The sequence below is a fragment of the Zootoca vivipara genome, chromosome 7 (genome assembly GCF_965207765.1).
Source record: "Zootoca vivipara chromosome 7, rZooViv2.hap1.1, whole genome shotgun sequence".
NCBI lineage: Eukaryota > Metazoa > Chordata > Lepidosauria > Squamata > Lacertidae > Zootoca > Zootoca vivipara.
Genome location: NC_142590.1, coordinates 25,733,176 through 25,753,808, shown reverse-complemented (window position 1 = coordinate 25,753,808; position 20,633 = coordinate 25,733,176). Strand labels below are relative to the sequence as shown.

Here is a 20,633-nt window from a genome sequence, read left to right as displayed (position 1 = left end):
ATTTTCTGTCATCTCTCACCAAGACAAAATTTCATTGCCTGTTGTGATATCAACCAGTGCTGGGGGACAACACAGTTATGCTATCTGGTGAAGACTGCAGGCAGTGCTTCAGAGAAGGGGAGAGGGAATGGAGGGGGCATATTTTATCTGGAAGAGCTGGATTTGGGAAGATAGTATTTGCATGATGATAAAGGGGGCCATTTTTGTGGTCCTGTTTGTAGCAGGTCATGTCATGGCAGAATTTAGTGGTCATTTGTGGCACCGTTCCTGAGTGTGTTCTGCAGAGTTCATCCAATCCCTGTGCCTTTCTTTCAATGTTGCTCTGCCTGCAGTTGATATGACAGCATGTCAGCTTGGAGTTGAGGTGTCATCACAACAAGCTTCTGAAATTTTGGTTTTCTCTGACTGTGATTTGAGATTGTGTATTGATTGAAGGGTAATCACGACAAAATTGTCATAATAATGTTGGTCGGCAAGCCTTTTGCTCAGAAGCAAGGTCCGCTTCGAAAAAAGTGCCTGTGCTGAAAACATTGCTATAATTGTGAGATGTGAAATAGCTTATCCCCACCCTCACCCTGATTTAACCTTCAGAGTATGAACCTTGATGAACCTTGGTTCTGTTCCCATTCTGCCACTTCCATTTCTCCACAACATATCCATGAAGTGAAATCAAATTATGGAAAGTATTTCTAAATGACTCAATATTACTGATGTGAACCACTTGTTTATATAAGTAGCATACGTATTATTTCCTTGTAGAAAGCAGGGGATTCTCAGCTGTATTAGAAATGTGTTAATGTGAGAGTTCATTGTCTTGGCTGCTGTGGGAAAGAGATTAATTCGGTTGCATAAAATAAAACCTTAAATTTAAAAAGTCTAAATAGGAGCAGATCATTATGCAGTGACGAGGCATTTAGGCTATTCTCCTTTCTCTCTTGTTTAAGAATATCATAGTATGAGAATATCATAGGAATGGCATCTTGACATCGTCTCACTGTTTAAATTTGCATATTTACTGTCACTCTTTCTGCTGTGCATAATCCTTCATTTAGCAAAATAAAAAAATAAAAAAATTCCTTCAGTAGCACCTTAAAGACCAACTAAGTTTTTATTTTGGTATGAGCTTTCGTGTGCATGCACACTTCATCAGATACACTGAGAAGTGTGCATGCACACGAAAACTCAGACCAACACGGCTACCTTCATTTAGCAGTATGTAAGGCTACCTTTTGATTTGGTTCTAGTTACAGGTAGGTAGCCGTGTTGGTCTGACGTAAGCGAAACAAAATAAAAAAAATTCCTTCCAGTAGCATCTTAGAGACCAACTAAGTTTGTCATTGGTGTATTGGTATCTGAAGAAGTGTGCATGCACACAAAAGCTCATACCAGTGACAAACTTAGTTGGTCTCTAAGGTGCCACTGGAAGGATTTTTTTAATTTTTTTTTATTTGGTTGATTCAGTTAACATTCATTGTGTCTAATCTTAAATGAACCGAACACTTAGAAGCACATGAAGATTGGCTTGCTTGGTCATGCCAATGGTCTTAACACAGTCGTTTCCTGACATACATACATACACACACACACACACACACACACACACACACACCCAGTGACTTGAAAACTGCTGAGTGTTTTGGTGGACCACTTATTGATTTTTCTGCACGTTGTAGCAAATTGCAATGTAATTGTAATGTAACACAGTGAAATAAAACATAAGAAAAGAAGGAATAAAAAGATAATTGAAATCCACATGACTATTTGATGGGAACATGCTGAGGACCACCTGAATGAAGTTTGGGAACACCTTGTCTATCAGGACTAAAACACTCAAACTGGTTGTAGCCAGAGACAGGACACAGAATCTGCATGGTGATTTCAGAGGAGAATTGGAACGCTCACTCAGAGCTGAATCAGCCATGGCATCTAGCTCTCACTACAGTGGCAAAAAATTGTCCTCAGATAGGGTCTCTGATCTGCTGATACAGGCATCAGGAGCCTACAGACCATCCTGAATAACTCCACTGGCCCATAGCTTGAGGTTGTGACAGAAGCAGTAAAGTACTGCAGGTCCTCACGTTCACACATGAATATGCACTCTAGCAGTGTTTGGTTGTCTTTACAGTAGGACTTTTCTTTCTGCTGGTATTCAATCTGTTTAATTCTGCATACGTGGGCATAGAACATACTGCCAACCCCTGCCAAAATACAGCTGAAGCATTTAATGTTGATACTTTGGTTGATCAAGCTGTATTCAAGTGTGTGTGTGTGTGTGTGTGAGAGAGAGAGAGAGAGAGAGAGAGAGAGAGAGAGAGACAGAGAGAGAGAGAGAGAGAGAGAGAAGGGAACTGGTTTTCAGCCAAAAGTATTATCTTATGCAGACAGGGAAGACTGTTTTAATTAGAAGCTTAATCTGGCACTGAACTAGATTAACTCCCAGAAGCTCTTATGAGCATCCACTCACTGTTACCAGCTGGAGTACATTCCTTTGCAAATGCATTTCATCTGCATACCTAGAGTATTGCTCTTTAAATCCTTTCCCTCTCTGGGCACTGTCCGTTTGTCAAAAAACAATCTCTCGTCCTGTGAGACTTTACATCTTGTCAGTGTGAGATACAGTAACGTTTTTTGAGAGCTTCTTCCTCACCGCTAATTATTCTTTTGATCAGGTTCATCTGAGATTCTGGGTATGATGGCATTTCTGTTAGAAAATATAGTATTGGCTTGATTCTGGCTGAGCTGAGAGAATCCAGCAGCTTTGTAGCAAACAGCCATTGCAGTCACTTTGAACGGGAAAAAAATAAAGAAGCAGTAATGACAGGAGGAGAAGAAAAGAACAAGAAGTGTATAAATGAGTTTGTGATAGGCTGTTACTATGCTTCTAAAAAGCCATAGGGAAAGAATGGTACAGTTTCATGTCTATAGAATTTTCCAGTATGAAATATGTGCCTTTCTTTCAAAGAAATGGCATTTCCTAAGTTGAGCAAAAATGTGTCTTGCAGATCAAAAAGCATCATTTGCTAATAAGGAAACAGTGAATAATTTAGAAATCTTTGTAGCATTTTTTATTCTTGTTTTCTTTCTTGCGTTTGTGCTTGTTAACATATCAGTAAAATTATTTAAAATGAAAAGAAATAAACCTTTATAGCTTGCTTTTTATTTCTGGAATTGGGAAGGAGGATAACCTGTTTGCATATGGTTAACATTATATTATCATTGCTAAAAACAATTAACACACACAACACCTCCCTTCCTAATGTAAAATGTTACAAATCCTGGCTTCTGATTTAGCAGCTGGCCTGGTTGCCTGTGGTGAGTAATGCTCTCCCAGCCAAGTTTTCTCTATGCAATGATCCTCTGCATGCAGCTGGCTCATATGCTCTTTGGGCTGAAGACTTACTAACTCTAAAGCAGGCACCCCCAAACTTGGCCCTCCAGATGTTTTGGGTCTACAGTTCCCATCATCCCTGACCACTGGTCCTGTTAGCTAGGGATGATGGGAGTTGTAGTCCCAAAACATCTGGAGGGCCGAGTTTGCGGATGCCTGCTCTAAAGCCCCACTTGCAATTTCTAGCATGTCTTCAATGCAAACATACAGTGTGCTGCTGAAAGGAACATTGCTTCCGCACATCCATTGCACAATTGTCAGGAAAGGTTCACCAAGTAGCCGCTCTTGGTTTAGCATTGCAGTCTTTAATCCAGTGACCATGCTTAGTGCTTTCAGTTGCCCTTCCCAAGAGTCAACCTTCCTGCTGTGAGACATATACATCAGCAAGAATGGAAAGCAGCTTCCCCCAGTCATTAACATACACACTCCCACATGGCATAAAACCCTCACCATAGACACTATATGTTGTTAAATGTTAATGCCCTTGTCAGAAGCCCTCAGTAAATAAGTAGTTTGGGAGTTATGTATTAGATTGCATGGTGGTAGTGACCATATAATGTATGTACTGTAAATGAAACTGTCAAATGCGGAATTATTAGTTGCTTTTTCTGTAATATCACAGCATTGTCTTTCTGATTGCACAGCAGTGAGGAAAATAACTGAGCAGGAAGACCTGAAGGGGCGGGTGGATATACCTTCCTCCTAGAGCAAGGGTAGAGGATTTGTGGCCTTCCAGATATTGCTGGACTCTACCTGCATCAGCCCAGCCAGCATAGTTAGCCATAGGGGGTGATAAGAGTATAGCAGGCCTATAAAGGGATGTGGGTGTTCCTGTGGTCTAAACCCCTGAGCCCCTTGGACTTGCTGATCGGAAGGGTAGTGGTTCGAATATGTGTGACGGGGTGAGCTCTCATTGCTCTGCCCTAGCTTCTGCCAACCTAGCAGTTTGAAAGCACACCAGTGCAGGTAGATTAATACATACCACTGCAGTGTAAATGTAGATATCGTTTCCGTGCACTCTGGCTTCCGTCACGGTGTCCCGTTGTGCCAGAAGTGGTTTAGTCATGCTGGCCACATGACATGGAAAAGCTGTCTGTGAACAATTGCGGGCTCCATTGCCCTGAAGCGAGATGAGCACGCATCCCATAGTTGCCTTTGACTGGACTTAATGGTCCAGGGGTCCTTTACCTTTTTTATAGTATACCTTAGTAGGCCTATATTTGGGCTCCCCACCCAAGCCTAGAACTGAAAAAGGTTCCATGCCTCTTCGCATTCACACACATGGGATGTATGGATGACTATTGAATGAACCTTTACAGCAGTGTGCTTCCCAAACTAGGTTTTGGACTACAATTCCCATCATTTCTGACCACTGGTCCTGCTTGCTAAGGATGATGGGAGTTGTGGTCCAAAAACAGCTGGAGACCCAAGTTTGGCAAACACTGCTTCACAGGAGTCTGCAACCCCCTTAGCTCACCCCCATGTAATCTGGAACTCCATGCGTCTTGCAGTGCCATACATCACTAAGCATAGCAGACTTCAGCATTGCATAACGGTCTTATTTTAGTACGGCAAGCTGAACCTTTTGAGGTTTCCAATTTACAGTGTGTGTATTCCGAAGGGTGTAGTACGCTTATTCAATCTTAGAAATTGTAGAATTCCTGAAAAGGATTATGTGATGCTAATGAAACCCTAGCAGGTTTTCAGCATCAGTAGCTCTAATTTTCAGACAGCTGCTGCATTAGATTGTATTTAATGATATCGAGGCCCAGCTGGAGTTGTCTTAGCTGACTTTGCTTACCAGTCGAACAGAGCACCAGGTGTGTTTGCTGGACTGTGGAAATAATTCTGTTGTGCATAGGCTATAATCAGCAATGCTATTTGCTCTCTCGCTAAAGATGTTTTTAACTCGCTGTTGGAGAAAATAAACACTTTGGACATTGTTGGTAAATACTGGTTCATTAGTCTAATGCTATTTATAGCAAAGTGTCTACAATAGTCATTAATGTCTTCGGTAGAGGGGCATACTAGAATTAAGTGTAGAAGACTAGCTGCTAGTGGGTTTGGCTGTTAATGTGATCCAGGGCAGTTTTGTTTCTTGATAGTGCTTAATTACATGGGGTTGTATCCAACGAATCATGAACAGAAGGGAAATAGCTGCTCACAGACACTTGTACAAGTGGTAGCGTAAAAGGTGGCTCAATGCTAAGAGGCTCCATAGAAAAATCTGCCTGTGCTTTTCTGTAAGTGGATGAACACACTTTAGCTTCACCTTTCTTGCACAGTACTCCAGTTCACAATATAAAATAGCTTTTCCATGAGCAGAGGGCATATTCAAACCAATTATTTACGGCATTCGTGCAAATAATTCTTCGGAGAAGTCAGCCTTGCCAACCATTTTCCGTCCCATTGTGGCTGTCACCAGCAAAAGATTGGCAGTGGACTTGCAGCAGCTTATACATCTGCTATGGCATTGTGCTGTTTTTAAAGTGCCAGTATTGCTGTTGCATGTGCTTCTCCTGCCTCCCCTAGGGTTGCCATATTTCAAACATGGACGTTTTTAGGGGAAATCACCATACGGCTGGATTTTCCCAGACACTTAGACGATTTCTGCTTAAACACTGCTACCAACTGCGGTATTCTGGGTATGTCCTAGCTGGCCTTAATGAAATAAAGAATACAAAATAATTCAGGTGGGCTAGAGCTAGTTTTGTTGATAATCCAGTTATAGCCACTAGGACTTTTAGGGAAGGTCCACATTATAATCTATGTGAATTTGAACCCATGCGGTTGTGTGTTCTAATCTTCTTTCTAGTCTATACGTTGCAGCTTTTGTACCCAAGAAATTGAACTCTAACTGAAATCTCATAACAGCAGCAGAAACAAGCACATCACATTTCTAGGACATTACTACAAACTACAAAATGGTCCCTTTGTGGACAAAATAGACTAAAAAATACTAAATTACTGCCGAAATGTGCAGAAATCTAAGTGCATTTTAGACATACACAGTGCGGAAGAGCAGATATAATTTTAAATGGCATTGCTTCAGTCCTGTCAGGGATGAGCTTAGTGCCTATATGCAAAGTCGGTCCCATTTGTCTTAATACAGTGTTGTTTTATGCACTCAACTCTTCCTTCTGCCACCAAGGTAGATGCAACACCCAAGAGGCCATTGTAAAGAATGAGAGAGGTCTGTACATGTCTCTTATGCAATCCACTGTTTTTCAGATTCAAATTAAGCTAGCACAGAGCTGAATGAGGTCAATGTATGGAAATCATGCAGTGAAATAGAAATTAAAAATCAGATCCATTAAAAACCAAATCCTAATGACTGCAAAAGGGAAAAAAATTAACTTGCCACATAATCATTATTTTTTTGCATTGAAACTTGGATTACATCTGAATGGCTTTCTGAGGTTTTTTTGTTGTTCCAATTTCATGTATTTTTTTTTTAAAAAAATGTGTTTATTTTGAGGGTTGCAGACCGGTGTAGCAAATGTGATCCTTTAGCCTAAATTGCATCCAGCTCATAGACCTGGAAATAGCTGTAATCTCATCATCTTTATCATAAATCCATCTCTACTCTGAGCTGCAGATTATATCCTTATAAGATTTTTTTGTAAATAGGTCTTTGAAAGGAGCAGTGCTTTTTTAAGTGAAGCAAAATACTGATTTTATTTGGGTTATGCCACATACTAACACACCCAGATGAAGTATGGAGAATTTGAAACAAGGGCGTTTTTCATCCTACCAAATGTCCATTGCACTCTGATTAATGCATTGGCTGGATTTTGGTCCTAATGGAATCGTTTCTAATTCATGTAGAAAGATATAAGCGCTTAAGTTTGTTACGTGCTCTGCAGACAAAACTATACTTTTATAGCACTAGCCGCGTCACAGGCCAGATGTATTAACAGTGCTGGGTTTTTGCAAGCTTTTTATTTAATATGGCTCTTCCAACAGTTTTAGGAGTCACTTGGGCTGACTGAAGGTCTAATGATTGATTCCAGGGATTATCATGTGCCCTTTGAATGTGTGTTTCCTCTCTAGTTGCATCTCACTTTAAAAACATATCCTTGAGTTGAAAATTTTTATCGTGACAATTTTAAAAGAACCCTGACCTGCTAAATAACTTCCAATTTGATGGATGTTTCTGAATACATCATACCTCAGTTTAAGTACGCTTCGGTTTGAGTACTTTCAGTTTAAGTACTCCGCGGACCCGTCTGGAATGGATTAATCCACTTTCCATTAATTTCAGTGGGAAAATTCGCTTCAGCTTAAGTACGCTTCAGGTTAAGTACAGACTTCCAGAACCAATTACACTCATACTTCGGGTTAAGTACGCTTCAAGTTGAGTACTCCGCGGACCCGTCTGGAATGGATTAATCCACTTTCCATTACTTTCAATGGGAAAGTTCGCTTCAGGTTAAGTATGCTTCAGTTTAAGTACTCAGCGGACCGTCTGGAACGGATTAATCCACTTTCCATTACTTTCAATGGGAAGGTTGCTTCAGGTTAAGTACGCTTCAGGTTAAGTACAGACTTCTGGAACCAATTGTGTCCTTAAACCAAGGTACCACTGTAATACAAGTAAAATATTCCAATGTATTCTGGAATATTTTAAATTCCATTCACCAACTTAATGCACCTCATCAGAAGTAGTGAGCAAAATATTAGTCCTGTAGTACTCAGCACCTTTAAAATCTGGAAAATTTCACCATCCAACTTCAAAAGGTTATTCTGTCCTTAAATAACTAATAGTTCACATAATATTAGGCAACCTCTGGCCCCAGGGCTACCTAGGGTACTCAACGGAATTTTACACAGCTGCCAAGAAGGGGGAAGTGAGGTTAAAGGGGATGCCCAAGAAAGGAAGAGGGAAAAAATACCAAGGGTATTTTGATTTGACCCCAGTTACAACTGGCTTTGACCCCATCATTATGTGGCCTTCATCATATCACTCCAGTGGGAATGTAGCCTGCAACTGGGGTGGGGACTTAAGTGAAGTGCACAGTGAAAGCTGATAATATAAATCTGTATTTTTGCACTTGATAATTCAATCCTTTCCCTCTTTGTGGTGCAAAAAGGTTCCGTACTCTGTAGCAGTGTTAGAAACTGGGGTAGAAAAGCTAGGAGGCAAATGGCTCCTGGGACCTGGGTTGTGGGTGCCAAAGCAGAATGCCTAATTGCCATGGGGGAGGGGGGGTTTGCAACACTTTTTATTTATTATTTTGATAAGCATGAACTAATACGCAATTCATGTAAGCGACATGTCACATTTAATGTTAATGTCACATTTTTAGCAGAAATCATTAATGCATGTTTAATTTGGTGTTTACAAGAAAAAATACTGGTATCATACTTCAGTTTTCAAAACGCTCTACTCTTTATTGTTAAACTCCTTAACATATTGTCTATCCTTAACATATACTTCAAGGCTTCAAAGCACGTACATTTCAGTAATCCTTGAGTGTCAGCCAGGCACAAAAAATGGCAGACTTTTGGAGGTGCTCGCAAATCGATAATCTTAGGCGCAAAATGCGCCTGATAATTTTGAACCCTGCTCCGTGGTCTTGAAGATAGCTTAGTGGGACATCTCACAGGCTTGCAGAAGAATTAGGGAAACTGTGACATAGTTAGAAATGTCTCAAACTCAGGGAGCACCTGCACACATTGAACAGATTAATTTCCTACATAGGAAAATCATCACTTGCCGCTTGTACACTGTGCACATTGCTGTAGCTGAGAGAAGGAGGTTGCTGAAGCTGAAAGCTGCTGTGTCAGCTGTTCTGTGCTGCAAGCTGAGTGGCTTTCCTGAAAGGGAGTCTTCTCCTGAGAGGGCTGCCTAGGCTGCCAAGAAGTGTGAAGTCTGGGTAGCTTTCTTCCAACTAGTTACACTATCGGGAATGGGGCATTTGGGAATGTTCATTGTTCTTATTCACAAACCTTGACTACTTTGACATAAACTGGACTTTGCTCACCTATATCACCTATTTCATGGGGATACCATTCAAAAGTTTTGCTGTCACTTCAAGACATTTGGTACTCAGCTTATTTTCTACTTATGTTAGAAACTGATACTGTATATGAAAGCTAGGAGCCAAATGGCACCTTAAACGGAGGTTATGGACGCAACAACGGACTGTCCAGGCACACTTTTTTATATCAAGAGTACAGTGCTGGAAATGAATGAACTGCAGCTAAAATCTTATGTTCATTTTCACAGGGTCTAGTCCTTCCCCTTCCTGCTCCCCTAATATTCTTATGTCCCTTCTCCAGTCTTTGGAGAGTAGCTGGAAGTGGGGAGGCAGAAAAAGGTCCTCCTGAAATCTTAGGCGCAGTACTACGCCCAGAGCTCAGAAACGGCTCGCGCTGTTGAAATTCCCTATTGTGCTGTTGAAATTCCCTGTCGCGAAATGCACCTCGAACAATGGGAGTTTCAAACACTGCTCCTTTGCCAGCATTATTTTAGAGACTGCTGCTTCAGTGTTGATTGTTCCTGCTCACAATCTTTGGCTATGACTTTGAGTTGATCATTTAGTCCTTTTTCTTTAAGAGACTTTATGAAGTCCCCCATCCCTTAAAGTTTATAGCAACATTGAGAACAATTAAACCACTTGTTTCTCACCTCACTTCCTACAATTAACTATGTGTGTCTGTGTGTTCTTTTTCGCTTATTGTCTCAACTACATTCTTCACTGTTCTGTCCTTTGGTGGTTTAAATTATCTTCTCACATTCAGCTTGAGGAATTTACATTTCAGTCTCTTCATTTTGAGCTGCTTTGTGCCTCTTAAGTTTTGTTTCGTTGGTGATCTTTGTTTCACACTGTCCATTTCACGTCGTTTGAACTACGTATTATGTTTTCCAATTTTTCTTAGCTTCCTCCTTTTCATGGATTCTCATCCTGTTCATCTTCTGCTGTCTTTTTTCTTTTCTTTTCTTCTTCTTTTCTTTTAGAAAACAAATAGAGATTATTTAAATCTTCCTTTGGTAGTTCATTCACATATTTTCATATATCATTGCCTAGTGCTTGATGGAATTCTTCTAGGATCTACTGCCCACTTGTATCTGGCACATGATTTTTTATGATTTAGGAATAAATATCTCCTTCACATACATATTATTGGAAATGCATAACTCTCAAGATTTTTTTTCTTATCATCTTTAGATTCAGAACTGTTATCCTGCTCCTCCCCTCTTGTTCTTTGTAGACAATATCTTAAATTGTGATCCTTTGGCAGGGATTGTTTGAAAGTTAACCCAGCTGTGATTGCTGTGTGTAATAATTTGAATCCATAGGCAGAATGAAGTAGGCACCAACATTATCACTAGAGCTGATAATGCCAAGGGTTTCTTCTCATTACCTATCAGCCAGTCCAGCATTTTTTCATCCAAAACGCAGCATGGTTCTACAAATTATTTGTCTGTGAATTAAAAGTCATTCCACTTTCTGAAGGAAATATTGTTGTTACATAAGCATCAGAACTTTCTTCCTTGACAGAGGTTTTTGTTGTTGATTTGCTTAAAATACCATTAAAAGTGCTTGGTTTCTTTAATCATTAACTTAGCAAGCCATCCCCTGCCTCACCTGCTTAAGGGATGCCCACCACAGACAAGGAGAGAGCAGTTGGGGTTAGCTGCTAGGGCTGGCAATGTATCAATATATCGTCCAAAATCGATTTGAAGTCCACATCGTGATAATGGTTTCATAATATTTGGCATGGTGATATATTGTGAATCACAATGTGTGTGTGCACGTGCTGTGTAAAAAAATTGTGATATGGGGAAAACCGTGAAGCAGGTAATCACTTCTCTCATGATTCCTGCTTCCCCTGTTGCTGTGTACTATAAAATAACAGCTGTAACAATATGTTAGTAAAAATGTATCAGTTTTAGATCCCTAAGTAGTAGCAGTTGCCAGGACATTACCCTGTTTGCCTCTGCATAGTTCCATCCTCATTTCAGACATTGTGATATATTGGTATATCATGATGTTTAGCTGGTGATATATCATGATGTTAAAAACCGGACCTCACTCAGCCCTATGAGCTGCTGTTATTGCTATAAAGCTTTGCCCAACACCTCAGGACCTGCTGCAGCTGGATTGTCACCCCTCAGCACCTGGGCGGACTGATACCAACAGCTCCATGGGGTAGATTTTAAGGACTTCTTACATTTTAATACTGTCTTATTGTGATTTTATTAATATGTTTTGATTTTATTTGCAATCCACCTTGGAAGGGTTTGCATTCTGATAGGTGGAATACAAATAATGATAACAAATCCAATTTACCTTGCATACTGACTCCCCGGTGAAGCTGTCCCTGAAATAGAGGAGCTTTCTGACAGCTGTAGGATGTGTATTATTCCTTCCTGTCCTTGGTCTACAGCTGGAGCGGGTCTCATTAGCAGTTTCTGGAAGGGAGTGCCAAAGCTGCTTCCTCCTCTTTAGAACTTGGAGGGTAGGGAGAGAAGATAGCGTATTCTGTCAGCCTTCCAACACCCAAGTGCCCAGATATACCAGCTTGATTAAATGTACGACCAGAGCTTCTATAGTCAAAACTGAAAAACCCCCACCAATAGTTCTAAAAGCAATTTCATGTCCCTCTGGCTTGCCATAGGGAAATTTTCAAGTTGTGCCTACTTGACAGCCATATTCAGTAACACCAGCCTCCCCCCCCTTCTCCTTTTGCTTTAATCCCATTCAATAGCACAAGATCTATGCATAGTTGTGTGGTTGTCTCCAATAAAATACATTCATACCCAGGAGGGAAGGGGCTTTTTTGCTCAGCATTTTTGAAAACCTTGAATTTCATTGAGAAATGTCATATGTGATAGCCGTAAGTATAACTGGCTTAAAGAATGGGCAGATTTACAAAGACTAAGTCTTTCAGTGGGTTTAGAGCCTATACTGCTCTGGTGGCAAGATGCTGAATATGGGAAATCATCATAATCATATAAGTTAATATCTTGCTTATGAGTTTCCAAAGGAATATGAATGATGGCTGTTGGAGACCGCATGTTAAACTAGATGACACTAGACCTGCCTCCCTGATTGATCCCACAAATCATTGTTTAGGTCAGGGGTGGCCAACTCCAAAGAGACTGCGATCTACTCACAGAGTTAAAAACTGGCAGTGATCTACCCCCTTTTGGGGTAGCCCCGTTTTTAGGGGTTCATGTCAAAGTTGTTGAGATTTTTTAGGAAGGAGGAAGGCCCATTTTTAGGGTTCATGTCAGAGCTGTTGAGCTTTTCTGAGGTGGGAGGAAAGCCCTCTTTTTGGGGGGGGGGGTGAAGGGCTAAAATGTTGAGCATTTTTTAGGGGAGCCAAGGTTGTTGAGCATCTTTGGGGGGGAGCCAGTGATCTACCACAGACGTCCAGTGATCTACCGGTAGATCACGATCTACCTGTTGGACGTGCCTGGTTTAGGTGAATGGACCAAGTAGTGTGTGCCTGGTCTTGTGATTTTTGCATTCCACAAAACTGTGTATGATTTTGAACATTAGATGTCGTGATGTTGGAAAGGGCTGGAATCATGAGGTAAGAAGTTTTGGGACAAGCCAAAGTGGAATTTATTAACTCAAATCTAGGAGATGTTGAGGTCCTGACAGCCCTGACTCACCTGTAAAATCTTGGATAAACATCCAGGTATGAGACCAAGGAGGGAGATGAACATGTGTGCACAGGACAGGAAGACAAAAGATTCGGCTAAATAAAAAAATCAAGTACCAGGGTTTCTGATTTACAGAGAGTGTGTTTTACTTCCCCATGCTTATATCAATTACATCTTTTTAGCTTGAGTGAAAAGCCTTTTCTGTTAATCTGAATATCCTAGTTTGAAATGCTGATAAATCCTGTAACAGAGAGAAAAGGCCCACATGTAATTAGACCCTATCATAATTTATATCCCTAAGGGAACAGATATGAAGTTGTACAGGTAGCTATTAATTAGGATATCTCAAGTTCTTATTGTCTGGTCTAACACTTTTCTCCTTAATTTTGGAAGAAGAATATTTTAATCTCATATGCTTAGAATCTGTAAATGGAATAGAGCCAAGTTGAATATTGAGACAGTGTGGTTGGAGTCTGCTCTGGCTCGTCTGAGTGTTTCTTTACAGGCTTTGAGATGCAAGGATTTGAGAGTCTGACATCATTCAGTAGCGCTGAATTAACATCAAGAATGAACCTATGCATATTCTTGACAACTATGCCAGTTAGCTAATTAAATAATTTGCATATAATGCTGCATGAAGAGTTGAGCAAACCTGGCAGGAAGAGCAGGACAAAGAAAGACAGCTGGTCGTCTGAGCATCTGGTAGTCATAAAAAATGCCCACAATTCAACCTTTGGAATTTAATTTTATATTGTGGACCCCGTTGGATTATGATGATGGACATTTTTGTGTGTTGATTTACTTTGTGTCTTCCAACATTTTGAACGTTGAACATATCAGGTAATCGAGCATTCAGCTGCATATGTTTAGTTGTGCCTGTTGCAGCCCCCCCCATCTTCAAGAAAGGCCTCTGTTGCCTAGTCCTACCTTTTAGTTTGCAAAACCCATATGCTTTGTCTGTTAGCGCCGCATGTTTTCATTCAGCCCTTCCATAAGAGGCCAGGGTTATGTGCACGTAGTAAAAATACATAATTGAATATGTGACAGGGCACCTAAAGAGGAAATGAATACAGAAAGGCAATGCTTCCTCTTTTTCCTACTTGCAAACTAGCCATGGGCATGTCCCTAATACCTCAATCATTCCATTTCACTGTTGTTCTGCTGCTAAGCTTAAAACAAAGCACTCATACATAGAAAAGTAGAGTTGCCGTGTACACCTTGCTTGCTAAATGATTGTGAAATAGAGGGATTATTATTATAAGCATGGTGGCCGTGAAATGAAGGCAACTGAGAGAGAGAGCATTGATCAGTTTGGCTATGTTGAGTTTGAGCTGCATGGCTGGACAGCAACAAGTATTAGTAGTATTAAGGCAAGAAAGTCTGCTTTCAGGCCAGACAGAAGGGACCAGCCCAGCATACATTTAAAAAGGGCACTTAATTCAACTACTGGCTATGCTGTGGGCTAAGGTCAGTTAGCAATTACATGGAAAGATGTTGTGGACTTGAGCTGAAGTGTGTGCTGTCCCAGTTTTATCTGCTGTTCAATTCAAGGATTGCAGTTGCCTCTCCTGCTTTGTTCTCTTCTGTTTTGCTACGTTTTTGTATTCAAGATTGGCATTCTGCACCTTTTTTTTTATGATGATCGTGTCATAAGCTGCTTCCACTTCTATTCTTATCAGACTTGCAATTAATATATCTAATTGGATTTTGCAAAGCCATTCATTGTTATATCATACACAGGGGAGTGGGCTTAATTAAAATAAGCACAACATCCATTTTATCTAAATTTCAGTTCCTCTTTGCAATTAATTGACTAAACCCTGAATGGTCAGTAGCTAATGTTCTGTAAAATTCATATTATGTGCAGTATCATTTCATCTATCATTGCAAAATGCTAGATGTTTTGTAGCAATTATTTTTAGATTGGCTGGTGGGGGGGGGGAATTATTGTGGAAAAAGTCTTCTCGTAGATATATTTCTTCCCTTACTCTTGTTAACCCTTAATGGAGGTTTCAGTATTAAAGTTCCCAGGCATTGTATCATAACACCACATTTTAAAAAGGTTTAAATTGAAATTTGGACAAATGAATGAATGAAAATTTTACTCATAAAATGGTTTGTGCACTCTGTTTCTTTTTACAGAGAGGGCTATTGCAAAACACGAAGTCCGAGAAATTGAGCAGCGTCACACAATAGATGGCTTTCGGTCAGATGTTGTTCTGGATGAAGATGATGATGTGGTGATCATTTATAATCGAGTACCTAAAACTGCAAGCACGTCCTTTACAAACATTGCATATGATCTTTGTGCACGGAACAAGTACCATGTTCTGCATATCAACACAACCAAGAACAATCCTGTGATGTCTCTGCAAGATCAAGTAGGTTGCATTGGTTAAAATATAAGCTTTCATTTCCTTAATTGTTTTATTTTTACGTCAGTTATTTTGGTACAGCTGAAGTAAAGTATCAAGTATGAAGAAACATTTGAGAGTAACACCCAGTAGAGAGCAACAACATACAGGTTTTAGTAAAATTGTTACCTTAGAGCAAAAATAAGCAATTCAGATGTTTTGGATTACACTTCCCATCATCTCTCACCATTGGATGTAATGACTGGGGCTGATGGGGGTCCAACAAATGGTTCTTTGTAATCACTTAGGTGCATGGTAAATCACTTAGAGGTCTTTTGTTGAGTAAGCGGTTTAAAAATGTTGCCAAATAAAAGGTATAATACGTGTACATAAAAACAACATCTGAATGGCACCATGTTAACTATCCCTGACTTAGAACCTGGCAGAGCAGGAGGTGCTGATACCATATTTGTATTTTAATTGAACTCGATAAAATAATAATAATAATAATATAATATAGATATTGTCACTTGGTAAGCTTGAGTGATTTCTTAACACATTAAGGCAAAATTTCCAGTGTTTTCCTCCAAAGCCCCTCTTTCCTTAGTTAATTTTTGTATGATTTGATAATGCCTCCCTCCCTGCTGTTGATAGGATCCAAATCACTGGTTTTCTCTGCCTCTCTTTTGCCATTTATACTCAGCTTATCACAATGTTCTTTCCTTCATCAGCATTGTGAAAATACCTTGGCAATTGCCTCGTTGACGCTCAAGCCGTCTCCCTACTTGAGAACGGCAACTTTCCACTCTCTGGCCTTCTGTTGCCATCCTTCAGCCCTTCCACTTATTTCCAGCTGTCAAAATTAATCACTTGAAGTTTTCATAAGCCGTGTCTCTGCTTCTCCCCCCCCCCCTGTTTTGTCAGAATCATTTAAATGTGTGTTTCTACAGAGGGCATACTTTGTACAGTGCCTGGCACACTTTAGTAGTAAAGAAGCTTATTTTGCTGTATGGCAGAACCACTGTAGGTCAAGAGGAGACACCACTCTGGCATTGTGTATCTGGACAACATCATTCATTAATTTCATTTAATAAACTAATATCCAGCACCCTTCAACTCCCAAGAGTTTCCAGGCCAGCCAAGTTAGTGTCCACCAGTTATCCAGAGGGTACTTAGCTGGCAAACCTTTAGTGGTCCAAGGCCTAGAGATTTAACAAAACAAAGCTTTATTAAATACAAACCTATACTGTGCCCTGTACCATATTGGCAGAGAACTCTCTAACTGATAAGCCATTTTATTCTGTAGCTATAAAGCATGCATTTCTCCCAGGTTTTGCTGAGCCCATAGTGGCTTGTCTGGCTTGTTTTCTTTGACCCTTAGAGAATTGTTGACGTTCCCATCTGCCAAGAAAACTGAAATCTTTATACCATTCATTTTCTACTTTTTTTCCTTGCAGGATTTCTTGTTCTCCATCAGAGTACATTTGATCTCTCTTTCAATTCTGTGAAGCTCATCTGAGCTTAAAACATAAACAGCTTAAACATACCAGAAGTTCAAAAATAGCTTTTCAGTTATTTTTCTAAAAGAGCCAGGGAGAAAATACATCTGTAGAAACTTGTTCACATATTTTGGTCTTTGTTGGTTAAATTCCAAAGATCATCTTGAATTTAAAATACTAAGTAATTGCCCCAATTTTCTATACTATATGTAAAGTGGAATTCCTAAATAATGGCAAAAATACCCATAAGACTATATTTGAACCTGAATAGTTTTAATATATTGGTCACTAGTGGGTATTCTGTTAGCTTACTGTTGACCTGTTCCATGAAAAGCTTTGGCCACCAAATGCAGCAATATCAACACAAATTAAGTTTTAATTGATAAGTCTGGATGTGAGATGACAGACAAAATATTGATATCAAAGAGAGCAGATGGTTCCCACAACTAAAACATTTTGGACTAATATGCTATTCTGATGGCCACAGAAAATGTGAAAACTCAATTTCCCCTAGAATAGATTGTAGGATAGTCAAGAATTTGGCAATGGACAATTATGCCTTCTGCATTCCAGTTCACCTCACTGGGACCCCTTATCCAGCATTAATGAAGACTCTAGGAGAGCAGAATTGGGTGGAGATTGGGGATTAAGACAACTCACCCTATTTGCAGTATCCATTCTTACTGCATTTGGGGATTGGTCATATGTCAATCCAGATAATATCAACAAAATTGGCAGGATCTGTGACTTATGGAAACTAGGGACTTGATTTCAGAGGTTTCATATTTCCTAGCCAACTAGGCTATTATCGTTGGGAGTGCTTCTGGGTCATCCTAATAATACTTGCTTCATTATACCACATTATACCATGTATATACAATTTTTCACCAACTTTTATCCAGTAAGACTGTTCCAGTCCTTTTTATTTCATTCAGAATTAGGGCACCATTTGATTCCTCATAACTCTGCTAAGTATTAAGACCTGCAGATCAATTTGAGAGTCTGTTGGTATTGAAGATGAGCCCCTGGAGCACTGCAGTGACCCTGCTTATGACAGACTTGGCGCTATTGGGGGAAACTGATTTTCTAGATCCATTTTGATCAGGGTTTAGGCCCAGTTTGAGCGCACCCTGTATGAAGACCTCTGCTGGGAGAAAGAAAGAGGAAATCTGTCCCTGTTAATTCTCCTTGACCTTTCAACAGCTTTTGATAACCATCAACCATGGCATCCTTCTAGAGCAGCTGCCTGAGCTTGGGAGTACATATGGCACTACTTTGCGGTGGTTCCAGTCCTACTTTCATGCTCATTTCAAGGAGGGTGCAGTGCTCTTTGGCCATGTGGAACCTTCAATACATATGTTTAGGCACCAAGTGAAATCATTCCTCTTCTCCCAGGCCTTTGCTTTGGCTAATTAAATAATCTATCGCCTTTTAAACTTGGTGGGGGGGGGGGATATTGTTTTTGTTTGTTTCCATGGCATGTATTTTTGTGTTTGTATGTTGTAAACTGCCCTGTGATCCTTGGATGAAGGGCAATATACAAATTTAATAAACCATAAAATGCTTATGCTTATTTTATTTTCATCTATCTATCTATCTATCTATCTATCTATCTATCATCTATCTATCTATCTATCTATCTATCTATCTATCATCTCTCTCTCTCTCTCTCTCTCTCTCTCTCTCCTATCTATGAAGTTTATTTGAATTAACTCAGAGCGGGATTGGGCTCTGTTTTGTTGCAGCTGTCCCTCTGGAGGTTCTTTCTTAGTGTTAGATCATTGTATTTGACAATTAAAGGAAATACATTAACGGTTTACTATATCCCATGTTCCCATCCCGCAACATAGCACAGTGAACTGAACATTATTCTAACACAAGCCAATATGCTCCTCACTTAAATAACTAGCAAGTGTTGGCCTCATCAGAAAACCACATATGAGACATGCTATAAAAATATTGCAGCTTTTAATCACCTATCAGCAGTGCTCATGCCGGCCAGCTATTTGCCCTTCCATCCCCTTGCCATGCCATTTCTCTTTTGATAGTGGTTAGTGAGCCTGCTTACTTCTGTGGGGCTTTTCACTCTCTCTTAGGTTCATGTATATGTGTGTATTTGGACTTCTCTAAACCTCAAGTTCCACCTTAGTAGACCGATAGCTGCTCCTCATTTCGACATGTGGCTGCTGGCTGTCATCACTTGCGTTTGCTATTTGAGGGAGAGATATCAGCATCCTGCAGTTGGAAGTACTCTCCATTTTAAACCATCTTGCTGCCTCAAGTAAACATCAATACAGACAATGCCAGGGAAAGCAAAATTCAGCTTATGTCGAGTACTCGGTCATTTTCTTTCTTTCTTTTTGCGCAAGTAGCTAAAGCTATCTGGTTGAGTGCTAGAGGAAATAGCAGCACATCAGAGCTTAACTTCAGATTACATTCCACAGTTAGATAGAAAACATTACAGACATATATTTCTCTGTGTTTGTCATTTATGATCTCTCTATGCATATATTTATGTATCTACACATACCCCATGCATTCATTATAATGTGAAAGCACTGTTATATGTTACCATGAATATAGGGCTCCTTGATCAGTTATGAGATCAGTACAGTCGGACATCTCTGCTTTAATTGTTAAGACCATATGCCTTTATCTGTTACGGTAAAGAGATACTTCCTGGTGTGTTCATTTTGCGTGTGCCTTAGTATATCAGTTTCTGAAATTGCACTATTAAGAACCGAACAGATGGTGGTATTCAGATTTATCCACTCTTTTTCTAAAGCCAAACGAACAACCAAGTGGCTGCTCCACTTGGTTAAACGACCCAAAAATGGCATCTGGTTTGGACCTTTTGAGTCACTTTGCTACCTTCAGAATGTCATAATTCCTTCTCTTAGCACCAGTTCAAATCTTCCTGTACTCATGTTTATGTAGCCAAAACCACATCCACCTACACAGAAGAGAGAATTACCAGCAGACATGACCCAAGGTGAAGTCTGCAGGGAAAGAAAAAAAAAAAAGTGGGCACTCCCGAACAGCCCCATGAAGCTGAGAAATCAAGAGGGGGAAATCCTGGGCAAGGTATATAAAATGGAATGGCTTGATCAGGATGACAGAGAAACATTGTTATTATTATTATTAGAATTAGAATTAGAATTTGCATACCACCCTCTATCCAAACATCACAGGGTAGTTTACAACAAGCATGGTAGCAGAGAGCCATCTTATTTCCCCAATAACCCCCCCCCAAAACAACAACAACAACAACAACAACGGTATTTACTAAAAGTGGTCATGTCACTATTTTGGCAGGTTGAATTTCAAATCCTATTTTTTGGTTTTGCATCCTTTGCTGTATGCTACTGCTTGCCCCCACCTGAGTTTGGGGGAGCAGGAATACAGTGAATTGACATCTGAAACACATTTTGTTGCAGGTCCCACTTGTTATGTCTGCTTCCATAAGCTTTACCTGTGTCTATTTGGCCTTCATCTTTCCTTGTTTTTTGGTGACGCTGGCAAGGGCTGATGGGGGTTATAGTCCAACCGCATCTGGAGGGCACCAGCTTTAAGAAAGCCCAGTTGAATAATGTCCCAACGTTATGTGTGTCCACATTCACGTGTGCATCTGTCTGCCTTCACACAAATTATGGCACTGGCATGAGTGAAAGGGATCGTGGGATATGTTCAAAAGCTGAAAGGAAGGGAAGGTGGTAGACCTACTTGGGAAGCAAGTAACCTTTTTGCTGGAAGTGCCAGAAATGCATTGC

The 20,633-nt window shown here is 40.1% G+C and overlaps 1 protein-coding gene across 2 annotated transcripts in view; it reads left to right on the top strand.

The window, feature by feature from the left end:
• HS2ST1 (heparan sulfate 2-O-sulfotransferase 1) overlaps positions 1-20,633 on the top strand; it is an 88,780-nt gene that overhangs the window by 48,669 nt on the left and 19,478 nt on the right. For both annotated transcript variants that reach the window (XM_035121385.3, XM_088673846.1), the window contains exon 2: positions 15,153-15,391. In XM_035121385.3, coding sequence (XP_034977276.1) covers positions 15,153-15,391 — 239 coding nt within the window. The remainder of the gene's footprint in view (positions 1-15,152; positions 15,392-20,633) is intronic.